This window comes from Polypterus senegalus, chromosome 18, assembly GCF_016835505.1.
Source record: "Polypterus senegalus isolate Bchr_013 chromosome 18, ASM1683550v1, whole genome shotgun sequence".
In the NCBI taxonomy this organism is placed as follows: domain Eukaryota; kingdom Metazoa; phylum Chordata; class Cladistia; order Polypteriformes; family Polypteridae; genus Polypterus; species Polypterus senegalus.
The window spans coordinates 68,797,625-68,811,820 of record NC_053171.1 but is presented as its reverse complement, the minus strand read 5'-3'; the positions used below and the strand labels follow the sequence as shown (position 1 = coordinate 68,811,820).

Here is a 14,196-nt window from a genome sequence, read left to right as displayed (position 1 = left end):
CACTGCTCAGGTGTTATGAGAGCCCATGTTGCTCTGATAGTGGCCTTCAGCTCTTCTGAATTGTTGGGTCTGGCGTATTGCATCTTCCTCTTCACAATACCCCATAGATTTTCTATGGGGTTAAGGTCAGGCGAGTTTGCTGGCCAATCAAGAACAGGGATACCATGGTCCTTAAACCAGGTACTGGTAGCTTTGGCACTGTGTGCAGGTGCCAGGTCCTGTTGGAAAATGAAATCTGCATCTCCATAAAGTTCGTCAGCAGCAGGAAGCATGAAGTGCTCTAAAACTTCCTGGTAGACGCTGCTTGACCTTGGACCTCAGAAAACACAATGGACCAACACCAGCAGATGACATGGCACCCCAAACCATCACTGACTGTGGAAACTTTACACTGGACCTCAAGCAACGTGGATTCTGTGCCTCTCCTCTCTTCCTCCAGACTCTGGGACCTTGATTTCCAAAGGAAATGCAAAATTTACTTTCATCAGAGAACATAACTTTGGACCACTCAGCAGTCCAGTCCTTTTTGTCTTTAGCCCAAGCGAGACGCTTCTGACGCTGTCTCTTGTTCAAGAGTGGCTTGACACAAGGAATGCGACAGCTGAAACCCATGTCTTGCATACGTCTGTGTGTGGTGGTTCTTGAAGCACTGACTCCAGCTGCAGTCCACTCTTTGTGAATCTCCCCCACAGTTTTGAATGGGTTTTGTTTCACAATCCTCTCCAGGGTGCGGTTATCCCTATTGCTTGTACACTTTTTCTACCACATCTTGTCCTTCCTTCGCCTCTCTATTAATGTGCTTGGACACAGAGCTCTGTGAACAGCCAGCCTCTTTAGCAATGACCTTTTGTGTCTTGCCCTCCTTGTGCAAGGTGTCAATGGTCGTCTTTTGGACAACTGTCAAGTCAGCAGTCTTCCCCATGATTGTGTAGCCTACAGAACTAGACTGAGAGACCATTTAAAGGCTTTTGCAGGTGTTTTGAGTTAATTAGCTGATTAGAGTGTGGCACCAGGTGTCTTCAATATTGAACCTTTTCACAATATTCTAATTTTCTGAGATACTGAATTTGGGACTTTCATTAGTTGTCAGTTATAATCATCAAAATTAAAAGAAATAAACATCTGAAATACATCAGTCTGTGTGTAATGAATGAATCTAATATACAAGTTTCACTTTTTGAATGGAATTACTGAAATAAATCAACTTTGTCATGTTATTCTAATTTTATGACCAGCACCTGTACTTTGAATTCTTGTATGTATGACATCTCCTTAAGTCCCATGATGCACCTGGTTGTTCTCCTCTGCACAGCTTCATGTGCTGCTGGGTCTTTCCTGAAGCGTGATGACCAGACGTGGTCTCACGAGTGCACAGCGTCTCTCGATTTATTTCCCACAGTTTCGTATGCTGTAACCTAACATTTATTTACACCAGAGGACCCCAACTCCAGACCTGGAGGGCTGCAGTGGCTGCAGGCTTTCATCCTAACCCTTTTCTTAATTAGCGACCCATTTTTTTGCTGCTATTTTAACTCTTCTGACTTTGTTTTAATTGGCCTGCTGCTTCAGGCTCAGACCCCTTAAATATTCCTTTTTTTCCTTCATTAGCATCCAAACAATAAGAAGACACAAAATGAGCGAACACCTGAGTAGCTAACCATCTGAAAGTAAAGACCAGTGGAGGTCTCAGCATTGCGCATCTGCTCAGGTCCACAAAACGTTTTGATGGTGCCCTTAAAAACACAAATCAGCAGTGTCGGAAACATCTGCTGGGGCAGAATGAGAGCAACAGCACGCCATGGAATTAAAAAACGGCTTTAATTAACAATGCGAATCGTCTTCGAATTAAGAAACTGGTTGGAATGAACTTGTTTGGCGTTTGACGCCCTGACTTAGCTGCTCTTTTGTTGGCTCAGTTCACACCTCATTTGTGTTTGGGTGCCGTCTAAGAAACAAAAGACGCAATTCAGAGGTCTGAACCTTAAAAACAAATCAGTTCAAATGAAGCAGAAATTGGCCACTAAATAAGGAAAGGGTTGGAATGAAAACCTGCAGCCCTCCAGGACTGGGCTTGGAGACCCCCTAGCTTAGATGAAACTGATGAAACTGTTGTGTCAATAGAAAACCCTAAATCCTCCTCAGTGGTCTCTTCCTCCATTCATCATTGACATTCCTTGTGCCCACGTCAGATTCCACATGAGACGACAAAGAAACCTTAAACCTTAGTAAGCATCAACTCCTCATGGGCTTCGGATGGAATATGCAGCGGCTGAAAGATGAATGAATGAGGAAGGAGAGTGAAGAGAAAAACAACAGACTGCAACTTAGTTTTAGAAATAACAGAATATTTGAAAATCGGCTTCATTAAATTCTGGGTCACAGAGAGGCTGTATGAATAAATTAGGTATTACCAACAATAATAGTAATAATATGAATGTCTGTGATTTCTAACATGTCTGTCCCTATTTGTAATTCTTCGGCATGGTAACGTCCCACTTTGCAGGCACATTTCTGATCTCAGCTGATCACACAGTGGGCTCAGTTTAAAACGTACAAAGTGCTGCTTGGTGACGGTTATCAGCAGACGTCAGTCACGCCTTTTGAGTCTTGTTTTAATCTTTTTTTCAGATCACAGCTGACTTCTGTCACATTTGACCCCTTTTTGGCACGTCTGCTTCAGAGGGTGAGTGTGAGCAAGAGAGTGAGAGTGAGAGTGAACGTGAGAGTGAGAGTAAGAGTGAGCATGAGATTGAGCATGAGAGTGAATGTGAGCGTGAGAGTGAGTGTAAGAGTGAGCATGAGAGTGAGAGAGAGAATAAGAGTGAGTGTGAGAGTGAGAGTGAACGTGAGAGTGAACGTGAGAGTGAGAGTGAGTGTGAGAGTGAGAGTAAGAGTGAGTGTGAGAGTGAGAGTGAGAGTGAGAGTGAACATGAGAGTGAGAGTGAGAGTAAGAGTGAGTGTGAGAGTGAGAGTGAGCGTGAGATTGAGAGTGAGCATGAGAGTGAGAGTGAGAGTAAGAGTGAGTGTGAGAGTGAGAGTGAACATGAGAATGAACATGAGATTGAGAGTGAGAGTGAGCGTGAGAGTGAGAGCACCTGTCCTTGGACTGTTCCTCTTTTGTGCCCACTGCTACCAGGATGGCCTCCAGCTCTTTTGGATTAGAGGTTTCAAAGTGGATGGAGTGTTTTAAAAGCTGTTAGGATACTTGTGTGCAAACATTTGTGCCCCTCTGATCAAATCATATTTTTCTCACCCACAATCCCTGCAGAGTACAAGTGTAAGAGTTACACATTTCTGTGCATTTCAACACACGCTTGCTGATTTTAACAAATGAAAACAAAAACACATAAAGTGGTGAAAGTGGCAGATGCAAAACGTTTGGGCACTTGATGACGTATCCTTTCTTTCCAGTGTTTCTTGTAGTTGGTGTGAAAGACAGGGGGCGCTCTTGAGCCCCAAACCCCAGACACAACTGACATGCACACAGTCACAGGTTTGAATAACAAACTTAACGTCATTCTTCCAGACAGTACAGAATGTAAGTGGATGGTGAATTCTTCCTTTTTTCTCTTCTTCTTCTCACAAGCGTTGTCCTCTGCCTCCCGACTCCAACTCCTCTGAAGTGAGGCAGCGCGGATCCCAGGAGTACTTCTGGTTCTGTCCACAATCCAATGGAAATAGTTCTGGGTCAGGTGGAAGTCTCTAGAAGGCAGTGATGGTCCCATGATGGTAGTCATGGTATACCACAGGGCTGTAATGTGAGACTACACTTCCCAGCATGCCTGTGGGTTGAAAAGCAGGGGCGGTGAAGTAGGAATGCTGCCCTCCAGTGTATCAGGAGAGTATTGGCTCCAGGAAGGCCGACTCCTTCAATCCCTTCATCCTTCTGGCCTCTCTTCCTGGCAAGGGATCAGTCCTTGTCCTGGCTGGGTTGCCACACGATCCCTGACGACACTCACACAGCTAATGGTATTTCTGTTTTTCCTACAGAAAATGCTCCTAATTTTTTTTTTTGGTGCTGGATAATTTTTTCATCCAATGAATGACGTGTGCTATTTACTCAATCAGGTGTTTTTATCTGTTATCAGATTTGGGTTGAAGATCTTAAAATATTCAATGATGTCAAAGATTTGCAATAAGAGAAGAAATTGGAAGGGACACACATACGTAGTTTTTCACGGCACCTTACGCTTTGGTCCTTTTCCAAGCACTGCATTGTTCCCAGTAATATTCAAGTATGGGAGCTGTGATGTCCTTTCCAGCCCTTCATGTTCTGTTACTGTTGGCGCTTCAGGGCTGAATCAAGGCGAGCACTGCAGTCTTTTTCCAGCTCTTGATATTTAATTCTTTTTGCCAGCAGCAGATTTCTTTCAGAGGACATTAACCGCACAATGTATTGGTCGTACCCTAGGAGGAAATTCAATTGGGACATCTGCACAATACAAATGCAACCTACCACTAGGTGGCACTCGAGAAGTCACGTTTTGGTGGCTGGCGTGGGTGCCATGCTCTTTAACAGCAGGACTGGACTAAGTGCAGCCTTAGAGACTGATGGGGGGCAGCCTTCTGTGACACCTCCAGGATGTCATATGGCATCCCTCGATATCAGACCTTGGGGTGAAGGCTAGCTGGTGCAGAGGAAGTGCATCCAAATAACCAAGAGGGGTGTGGGCAAGTGGGCAAACCTCTAAAGTCAGGGTGATGCCGAGGGGCCCACGGGTCTATTTTTACACAACGTCTGCTCCTGTTCTAATCCTTCCCTTGTATTTCAGCCCAGGTTTAAATTTGTTCCATCTGTTACACAGTTGAGTGGTGCTATATCCTTTATTGTGACATTATTAAACATTATAAAACAACGCTGTTGTAAACTGTTTTGAATTAGCATACATGACCAACTCGCTGCATTTGCCTTCAGTGCCTGGCACGGTGCCACCCTGGGCCTGATATGTGTGTTAAGGTGGCCATCTCTTCAAACTGCATTAACCTCAATCCGGTGCCATGCCTGAAACACTGCCATGCTCTCTTCTAGTTGAAGACGATTCTCTTTTGAAATCCGACCCACCCTGGGTCTCGCACGCGAAAGCCACATCTGTGTGTGTTTCAAACGTTCGGCTGGCTGCTCTCGCTTCAAATCAATACAATGAGAAGGTGGACGCCTGCCGTGTGGCTGCCCAGCACTATGATTGGTGAAGGCAGGGCCTTGGATTGTATAAACGTGTCTAGACAGATTAAAACATGCACTGCCGTAATCTTTATTTCTTAAAATGAAACAAAAAAAATATATAAAAAATTAGGCCAAACATAATATTTCATATCCAAAGACACGTCAGCCAAGATTTATTTAGAAGTTGTCCAAACACCATTAATGTAACAAGCAAGCCTTGCCAGTGTTTTTTTTTTTTTTTTTATCCTGTTCAGCCACTCGACTTGTGAGCTTAGTCATGTAGAGCGAGGGGGGCACAGCGGGCACCAGGCCTAGGCTGTCTGGTACCTGGCATCACAGGGCAGCCCTGGCAGTCGGAATGATGACCTGCAGCCCTAATAAGCACTTCCACTGTCCTTCTACTAAAAACTAAGTTCATTTCCACAGTGGTCAGTAGCCCACCAGACCAGTAGGAAGTTGATTTTATTTTATAGACAACAATGCAGAAGTTTAACGAAACAAAAGTAGAGAAATTTATTAAGGCAAAAAGAGAGAAATCCAGCAAGAAAAGGCCTTTATCATCAAGAGGGTAAAAGTAACAAAGACCCGGGGCTCAAAACCCACCTAAAATGGTAAGGAATGGCCATCCAGCACTTTTCAATGTGAGCACCACATTAGTGAAACTGCGCAAGATTTGACAATACAATACAACAGAAAGGATTATTACTTATTACAGTAAGTACCGAATAAATGAAGAGTAAAATGAACAGGAAACTGAAGGAAGTGGAACGACTGGAGTAAAACTAAACCCATCGGGTCAAATGAAGTCAAGGAGCGGTCCTGGGGGTCTCGATGCTCCTCTCCACTGAGTATCTCTGAGTGTTTTTGTGTTCATTTCTTTCTCTCTGCCATCCAGCATGTGTTCTGTGTGGTAACGGCTCCGTGGCATTGTGCTGGTTTTAAATAAATTATCGAGTCTCGAGAGGCACAGAACGGGTACAGGTGGGTGGGCGCATGATGGGCGCTGCCCCAGGGTTGACTGCTATGATTGGCTGATCGCTCATGTGGCCCGTGGTGCAGTGTCTCCGACAGAGGGCAGGAGACGGGTGAAGGAAGCACTGGGGCTCAGATTTTTAAAGAAAAGAGCTGTCCCTGGATCGTAACCTCATTTTATGGATTATTTATCAAAATGGACTTTTTAACCCCCATATTTTCACTGGTTTTCTGGATTACTTATTCATTTATTTGAAGACTTTGATACACTGCACTTAAATTTGATCACGGATTGACTTTCTGTTTGCTTGTAGTAACAGCACTTGACTTGACTTCTGCACCTGCCCCTCGCTATACACGTGTGTCCTCATTTGCTCGGCTCATCTCAGTTCACGGTGATCGGAGGTTCAAGAGGCCCCCAGACGCAGCAGGGAGCATGGAGCCCACCCGGACTGTCACACTTTAGTAGGGCAAACAAGCAGCCGGCTGCCTTCACTTGTAAACGCCGTTGAGTGTGTGAGTGTGTGTGAGTGTGTGTTCACGTGCGGACACTTGTGTGTGCATACAAGTTTACTTAACTGCTGTAGACTTCTTTACTTTATTGTTGAACATCCCGCTTTTGAAGGACATGGAGACAAATACTGGGCCAAAAGCAATAGGCTTGGAGCCCTGGAACAAACCCAAAGTGATGCGACTCGTCTGAAAAAGATCCATCAGTTTTTCATAAGTTCTTGTCGTACGTGGGTTTGCACAGACATTCTGTCGTGAACTTGGCGTCCCAAAGCACGTCAAATCCCAGGGAGTTCAGTGACATGAATACCTTAGCCAGATACTGGGAAAGATGCTATACAGTATGTGATAAGCTCAGAGTAGGAGTATGGAAATAGTGCATTTTGGGAAAAAAAGGCCAAGAAAATGAAAAATACTGAAATGGGAAAAAGCAATAATGATGTCAAAAAACAGATTAGAGGACAGAGAACCGGAACGTCAAAGTAAAAATGCTTGGCAGAAACAAAATGAAAAGAGTCAAAATAACACTAGGAGTCGTAGTGGACTCATCACTGCCTACATGAAGACGGAGGACAGAAGCGATGAAGACAGTGACCGGGGTGGTAGGGCATGTCCTCAGTCATGATGTGCGTGCGTAGTACAAGTCAAGAGAGGTTATGCTGAACTTGGGTGGGGTAACACACTGGTGAGGCGTCACCTGCAGTACTGAGGGCTGCTTTGGTCTCCATAGTACAAAAAAAGACATGAGAGCACTAGAAAGGTCCAGAGAAGAGAAAGACAAAATTAGAGAAGAAAAGTGGTGTGCAGCCAAGAGATGGAAAATGGCAGGCACAGGGGAAGTTTAAAAATGGATCAGAAGATAAACAAACATAGCAAAGTCAGAACGAATCAGTCCAGTCTGTCCTTCATCAAAATCAGAACGTAGATTAGAATCGTAGTCACAAACACAGTCGCTGGGTTGTTTGCTTTAAATCAGTAAACTGAAATAGAGTAACCGTTAGGAGACAATGCCAAAGCTTGGACGACCATCACACTTCATCAACTGTCGTGCCGCGTCCTCAGCAGCCATGCAGTGCATTGTGGTTAATGGGACACCCATAATGGAAACAAAGTAATAGTGTTACAGTAATGTCCTGCCGAGAAATGAAGAGCGAACCGGGAGTAGCACACATAACATGAAACCAAAACGAACAGAAATAAACCAACGGATCGAAGTCGAGAAACCGAGCGACGAGGTCAAACCAAATGAAACCTGCGACAAGCAGGAGAGCACAGAATTGTATTTTTTTTTTTCTTTTTATTTTAAGAGGTTGTTTTCCGCAGATCGGATCATGCAGTGAGTTTCGTGTCACACTGATTACCTGCACGACACAAACCCTTGAAGCGGCGGCGCAGTAACAACGGCTCTCAAATTGGCGGTGACAGAAGCTCCTGAAAATAGAATTTACAAAATAAAATCACACAAACTTAATCATGGCAGACAAATCCCAAAACAAAACATAGTTTGTTTAATAAACTTCATAACAATAATTTATAGCAACAAATAGAAAAAAATGGAAATTACACCTAAATATACACAAGAAAAATATTGTAATGCGGAATTCGCAACCTGGGGGAGTAAACCGTTGATATCACCGAAGCCAAACACTGAACCGTCGAAAAGTTCTTGAAATCAGCACGAAGCACTGCACACATTTTTGGTTTTTATCCACCATCTCGGACAATTGGAAAGCAGGTGACCTTTACACTCCGCCTCAAGGCAGCAGCCCCATTAGCAACGACAAAAAACAAGTCAAGTCAAGCTGAGGAGCAGGCGTTGCTGCACCCACTTGTGACGATGCGGATTCGAGTCCATGATCCCATCTGCTGTCCGGGACCCCTTGAACGCAACACCGTTAATAGTTATAGCCGAGATGAGCTAAGCAGCAACATAGCAAGGGGATGGTGAAAAAAGTGTCAAGTGCTTTTATTAAAAATCCAACAAAACAAGGTGTTCAAATTAAATCAAGCGCAGTGTCTTAAAAACAGTCTTCAATAAATAATCCAATAAAAAAGGAAAATGAGTGAAACACGTGGAGGTTAAAATATAGGAAAACAATCTTTAAAAACGAGGTTAAAAACAACCCTGGAAGCAGTCCCTTAAAACATTTACAGAGCCCGGTGTGTTCGTCTGTCTAGCGACTCCCCTGCTTCTCCCTATCTCCCTTGTCAACAGGGGGAGCCCCTCTACCTGCAGCTGATCTTCTTTCTCTCATTCGCACCGGTCTGGAGGCCTCTCGATCCCTGGCTTCGGTCGTGCACTCAACCCAGACACGCCACTTAGCTTCTCTCCAACGGCCGGGACTCTCACGCTGGAGATTACCCTCCCAAGTCTCCCGACTCCCGCTGTCCTCCACGGTGAGTCACCCCCTCACTAGTCGCTCCCGCTCCCCTCGAAATGCTCAGCGGGAGCGACCACCATCAACTGCCCTAGTGTTAGATAAACACCTCACTAGAGCCCACAGTCCGGCTGTACTCGAGCCTGCTCTCGCTCATTCGCTCTCCCACAACGGCTTTCTCTCTCCACTTCCTGCTTTCTCCCTCAACCTCCGTCTTTCTTTCTCTTTTTCATTTTTTTTCCTAGCCGACCTGCGCTTCTATATATCAAGAGGGCGTAGCAGCTGCGGCAAATTAGCAGCCCCAGGAACAATCACGGATGTGGGCAGTCTACCACCAGTGCACTTAGGTGAGAAATACCCACACCGCACATCGCCCTGAGAACTGCTTCAGCAACACAACCACCATGCCCCCTTGCTAAGCCGCGTGCGCTGTGATTATTCATTTAAAACTGGCCTTTGCCGAGAGTTGCCAGCCCGCTATACCACACCACTACACGGCGAAACAACTCGTGATCCCAGTTGGCAACCCATCCAGGCAGACATGCGGTCCAGTCCTACCCTCCGGAAATGACCCTCCATCTGCCACAGACATGTGTTACGTGGGTGACCCCTTGGCCTGGTCCTGCCACTCGGGTCCCCAACAATGAGGGGGCAGTGCGGACAGTGGTAGCTATGGGCTTCATAAAAGGCAATAAATTGAAAGTAAAACAAAATTGCCAGAAATTTGGCATGAAAGGCAAAAATGAACACTTAGTGGGTTTAACTAAATGTCCACCAACCAAAAAAAGAAAAGATTCATTTAATCAACTTTGGTCTGCTTCTACACGAGCTATAGAAGAATCAGAATCCACTCTGTTCTCTCGTGGCTTAGTAATTTGTGTGTTTTTTCCGTCTGAATTTTGCTTCCTTCAAAAAATGGGTAATGCTGGTTGTTAAATTCCACTTTCAAGTTAACGGCGACTTGCAGGTGGACAGCAGTATCGGCGTTTTTAAAAACAGAAGGAGGTGTATTTCTGAGTTATTGTCAGGTGTGATGTACACCGTAAAATGGAGTGCACACTTGACAAGGCGCATGCCCGTGGGGCGAATGTCGCTGCGCATCTCAAATGTAACATCATATCAGGCAGGGAGTGGCAGGCAACGCTGCATTAGCCAGTCTCTGAAAACAGCGTAGATGAAGAAAGAGGGAGGAAAAGTGTCTTATGTACTTAAATGCACTTCGGTATAACACCACTGACGATGAGAGACAAGACGTACTGTAAGATAAAAGCTGTAGTCCGGCGAGGGATTGAAATTATCATCACAAAAAGCTGAGGAAAGCCGCTCTCTCTGATGACGTTTTCTGGTGCGAGTACTGATGCTGCGCTCGTCATACAGCACAGCTGGGCACCTTCACGCTACCCAAGGTGGGAAGTAAACAAGGATGCCCCTCTGTAAGCTGGCGTTTCAGCCACAAATACAGCTTAACAGTTCAATAGTCCAGATTGAAGATACAAAATCGGGAGTGGTCTCCCCTCAGACAGGGGGATGGATGGATATAAGACAATGATTATATTTTATATTGTGTACATTAAAGAACCATCAACTACAAATCAAATTAATAATATATTGAACAATTATTATTAAGTAAAGTTGAAAAAAATGGATTCTGCAGCTGCATGAATAAAAAAGTACCAGTTACAGTTAGTGGAAATAGCTCTGAAGTTGACAGAAATCGACATTTTGTACCAAAAACTTGTATGCAAAACTTGTTTGACTGAAGTGACAGCGTACTCAAGTTATGGTGTTTACACACACAGACAGACAGACAGACAGACACAGACAGACACACACACACAGAGACACACAGACAGACAGACACACACACATAGAGACACACAGACAGACAGACAGACAGACAGACACACAGACAGACAGACAGACACACACACACACAGACACACACAGACAGACAGACAGACAGACAGACAGACAGACACACACACACAGAGACACACACACAGACACACAGACAGACAGACACACACACACAGACACATGCAGACACACAGACAGACAGACACAGACACAGACAGACAGACAGACACAGACACAGACAGACACACACAGACACATACATACAGACACACAGACAGACACACAAACACAGACAGACACACACACACACAGACAGACAGACACGCAGACAGACAGACACACGGAGACACAGACAGACAGACACACACACAGACATGCACACACGCACACACACACACAGATATAATACCAAAACAGTTTTTTCAGACTCAGGGAGGTCTAAAACGTTGAGAGTCATTAAAATCTCAAAATGGAATTTTTGGAGGATTCTAGTACTTTCCCTGTACTTCATATACAAGAACATAAAAACAATGAGCAAGAAAGGTACAGAAAGTATGTTGTCAGGCCTTAAAGACTTGTCTGCTCTTGGGTCACGATAAATCGTTATATTTCTGCTTGGAAGGTGCAATTAAAAAAACTTCACAAAGCAACCATTGAGCGCAATGTTCTAACAGTAAGACGCCTCACCCTAACATCGGTTAGTCGGTTACTGTTCGCTCTCATTAGTCAGTATTGAGATGATTCATTTACAGCAAGTTCTTCTAATAAACAAACTAAACCTATAAAATGTTACCGTCACCGTTTTGGATTGACATCAAATCGGACAATCTGAGATTGAGAGACCAGGCCTGAATTTGTGAGAAGGAATTCTGAGTTCGGGTGCGTTTTCGTTCCATTTTTCCGGGTTGAAGGTCAGAAATTACAAGCTCTGAGTTTTAATCAAATGCATTATTGAACTGTGTGGGCGCTGATGACATCATGCATGACAGTGCATGATGGGAGTTGTAGTCTTCAAGTTTGGAGAAGACATCTCGTGCGATTATACCTCATTATAGTTTTATGTACACCGTTGCTGTTTAGTTGTTCGGTGTGCGCCTCATGCCAGCTGCTTACTGGTGAAGTGCCTTTGCAGGCGCCTGACGTTTGACGTCATCGACACGGCTCGTAAAATACCGGTGTGATGCTCTTCTTATTACACATGTTTGGGTAAATAAAGAAGCCATCTTTGATCTTTATTACAGTTTTTTATTTTGTATCACTGGTAATTAATTTTCCGCCATGACTTTTTCACTTTGAGTTTGGTTTTGCATTTCGGTTTAGTCACTCCCTGTCCTCCCAGTAAACCATTTTGTTTTGTTTTCCTGGTTTCAGTTCCTGTCTTCTTCTTACAAGTTCGGCTCTGCCATAACAAGATGATATTCTTGATGTGTTCTTATGTAATAAGTTGTTTCCTTCAATTCTGGTAGAATTTCCGTCTGATCTTTTGCTTGGCTGTGTGTGGCAGTGTCTGTAATCGTTTTGCATTCATTGTTAGTGAAATGGCTCCCGCTTTTAGGTCAACACTGTGGAAAGGACACGGATGTGGTTGCTTTTCATGGTTAAACGGTGTGCAGGGCTTTGTGTTGCAAGCAGAGTGTAAAGTCGCAGAAGAAACTGTCAGTGTTTGTCCCACCTGCCCTTCATGCCCTTCACTTGATGCGTGTGTCACTGGCGTGCAGAATGTGTTGTTGCTGGAACTGTTTGTGGGTGCGCCGCTGCGATGGACTTCGGTCCGTGCCGTTAATGGCGCATGTTCTCTGCACACCCTCACCACCATCCTCTTTGCTCATGGCCGTCACTTGATGTGCACTCCTGCGTCTTTGGTGGCCTGGGTGAGAAGGATTCAAAGCCTAATTTTGGGGCTGCTGTGAGCTGGAGGTCCAAATCATGGGTCACGATGCATGTGTTGTGACACAAACTGTTAATGGTGACCGAGGTCAAGCTTCGAAGTTGAGGTTTTGCGTGTCGGACAGAGCCGGTTGTATATACTGTGTATAGTGAAGTGTTTAACTTATTCTGACTTAGGGGATTTTCGAGCAGGGATGTTATCGTGTTTTGGTCTCTCTCTTTAGTGCAAACCCTAACAGTCATCGCCAGTCACAAACTGAAGACGCTCTCGGTTAAAGGTGGGCACAGTCAAACCGCCTCATTCAGTATAAATCTTAGAAATGAAAACATTAAGGGAAGATGAGGTTTAAGCAAGTAAAAAATGTAAAAGTCATCAGTCAGCGTGACACCTACCCACTTGCCAAGTGCTGGATAGTCATGCTCGGGATCAAACAGGTGCTGCTGAAGCTGGTATTCCCTACTAAACGTCGCCGTGTCTGGTGAATTTTCCAGGCATCCGTCTTCAGCTGCAAAAACAAGGAGACATGTTGAACTGTTAGGCAGAAGCAGCATTCCAACAAAATGAAACGCTAAGGTACAATCATAGGAATGACATTTTTGAAGGCCATTCACAGGTATCCAGTCTAAGAGGATGGCAAATGTTTGTCTTTTACCTGACAAAGGGAGAATACAACATTAATGATGGAAAGAAAAAAAAGGGAAACATTTACAGGAAAAACAGTGTCACACGCACACGCATAAGGGCTCTAGTGACTGTAAGTCCTCCGCCACACCAGCGGTTGGCGCTGTGTCTAAACATCTTAGTCTCTTTCTGCCTGTGCAGACTGGATGATTGACAGCTAGAACACCTCTGACATCACTTCCCGTGTCCATCCACCTGGACCCGCCTCTTCCTGCCAGGAGGACTGAAAGTCAGAAGCTCTGCCGTCTTTGGCAGTTCTGTTCTGAACTCACGTCTGCCGAAACGGCTCTGCAAAGACTTCATGTTTTTGTGACTTTCACTGTGTCCAGTTATACGGGGTGGACGTCTTGGCACCCCAACGCTTTATCGTTGTCCTCTTTTTCTTTTACAGCAGATGGAATGCATCGGCCTGTTTAGCAGTAAAGGTTCACAAGTGCCGTCCTCCTCCTCCTGCTGTCTCCCTCAATCTTTACTTAATGGAAGGGTGTTTTGAAAAGCAACATATGCGGAGTAATGTCCACAGGGCTTATGTTCAAAATAAAACTTGTTTGGTTTTAATGGTGTGTCTCTTAATAGATAAAATGTGCTGCTGAGTCGACAATTAATTTAATAGCAATAGGGAGACCAACAAGTGTCAGGAATGCACGTGCTGTGTAAAATTCCCACCTACTGCTTTTGTTTTTCCATATGTTTATTATTTTTATCACTACTACAATCAAGCCACATCATCGCCATTTTGAATGCGT

General features: G+C 44.6%; 1 protein-coding gene across 1 annotated transcript in view; it reads right to left on the bottom strand.

Annotated features, from left to right (window-relative positions):
- Positions 1 to 14,196, bottom strand: part of LOC120518742 (neuroendocrine protein 7B2) — a 67,865-nt gene that overhangs the window by 11,749 nt on the left and 41,920 nt on the right. The window contains exon 4 of the mRNA XM_039741686.1: positions 13,162 to 13,274. Coding sequence (XP_039597620.1) covers positions 13,162 to 13,274 — 113 coding nt within the window. The remainder of the gene's footprint in view (positions 1 to 13,161; positions 13,275 to 14,196) is intronic.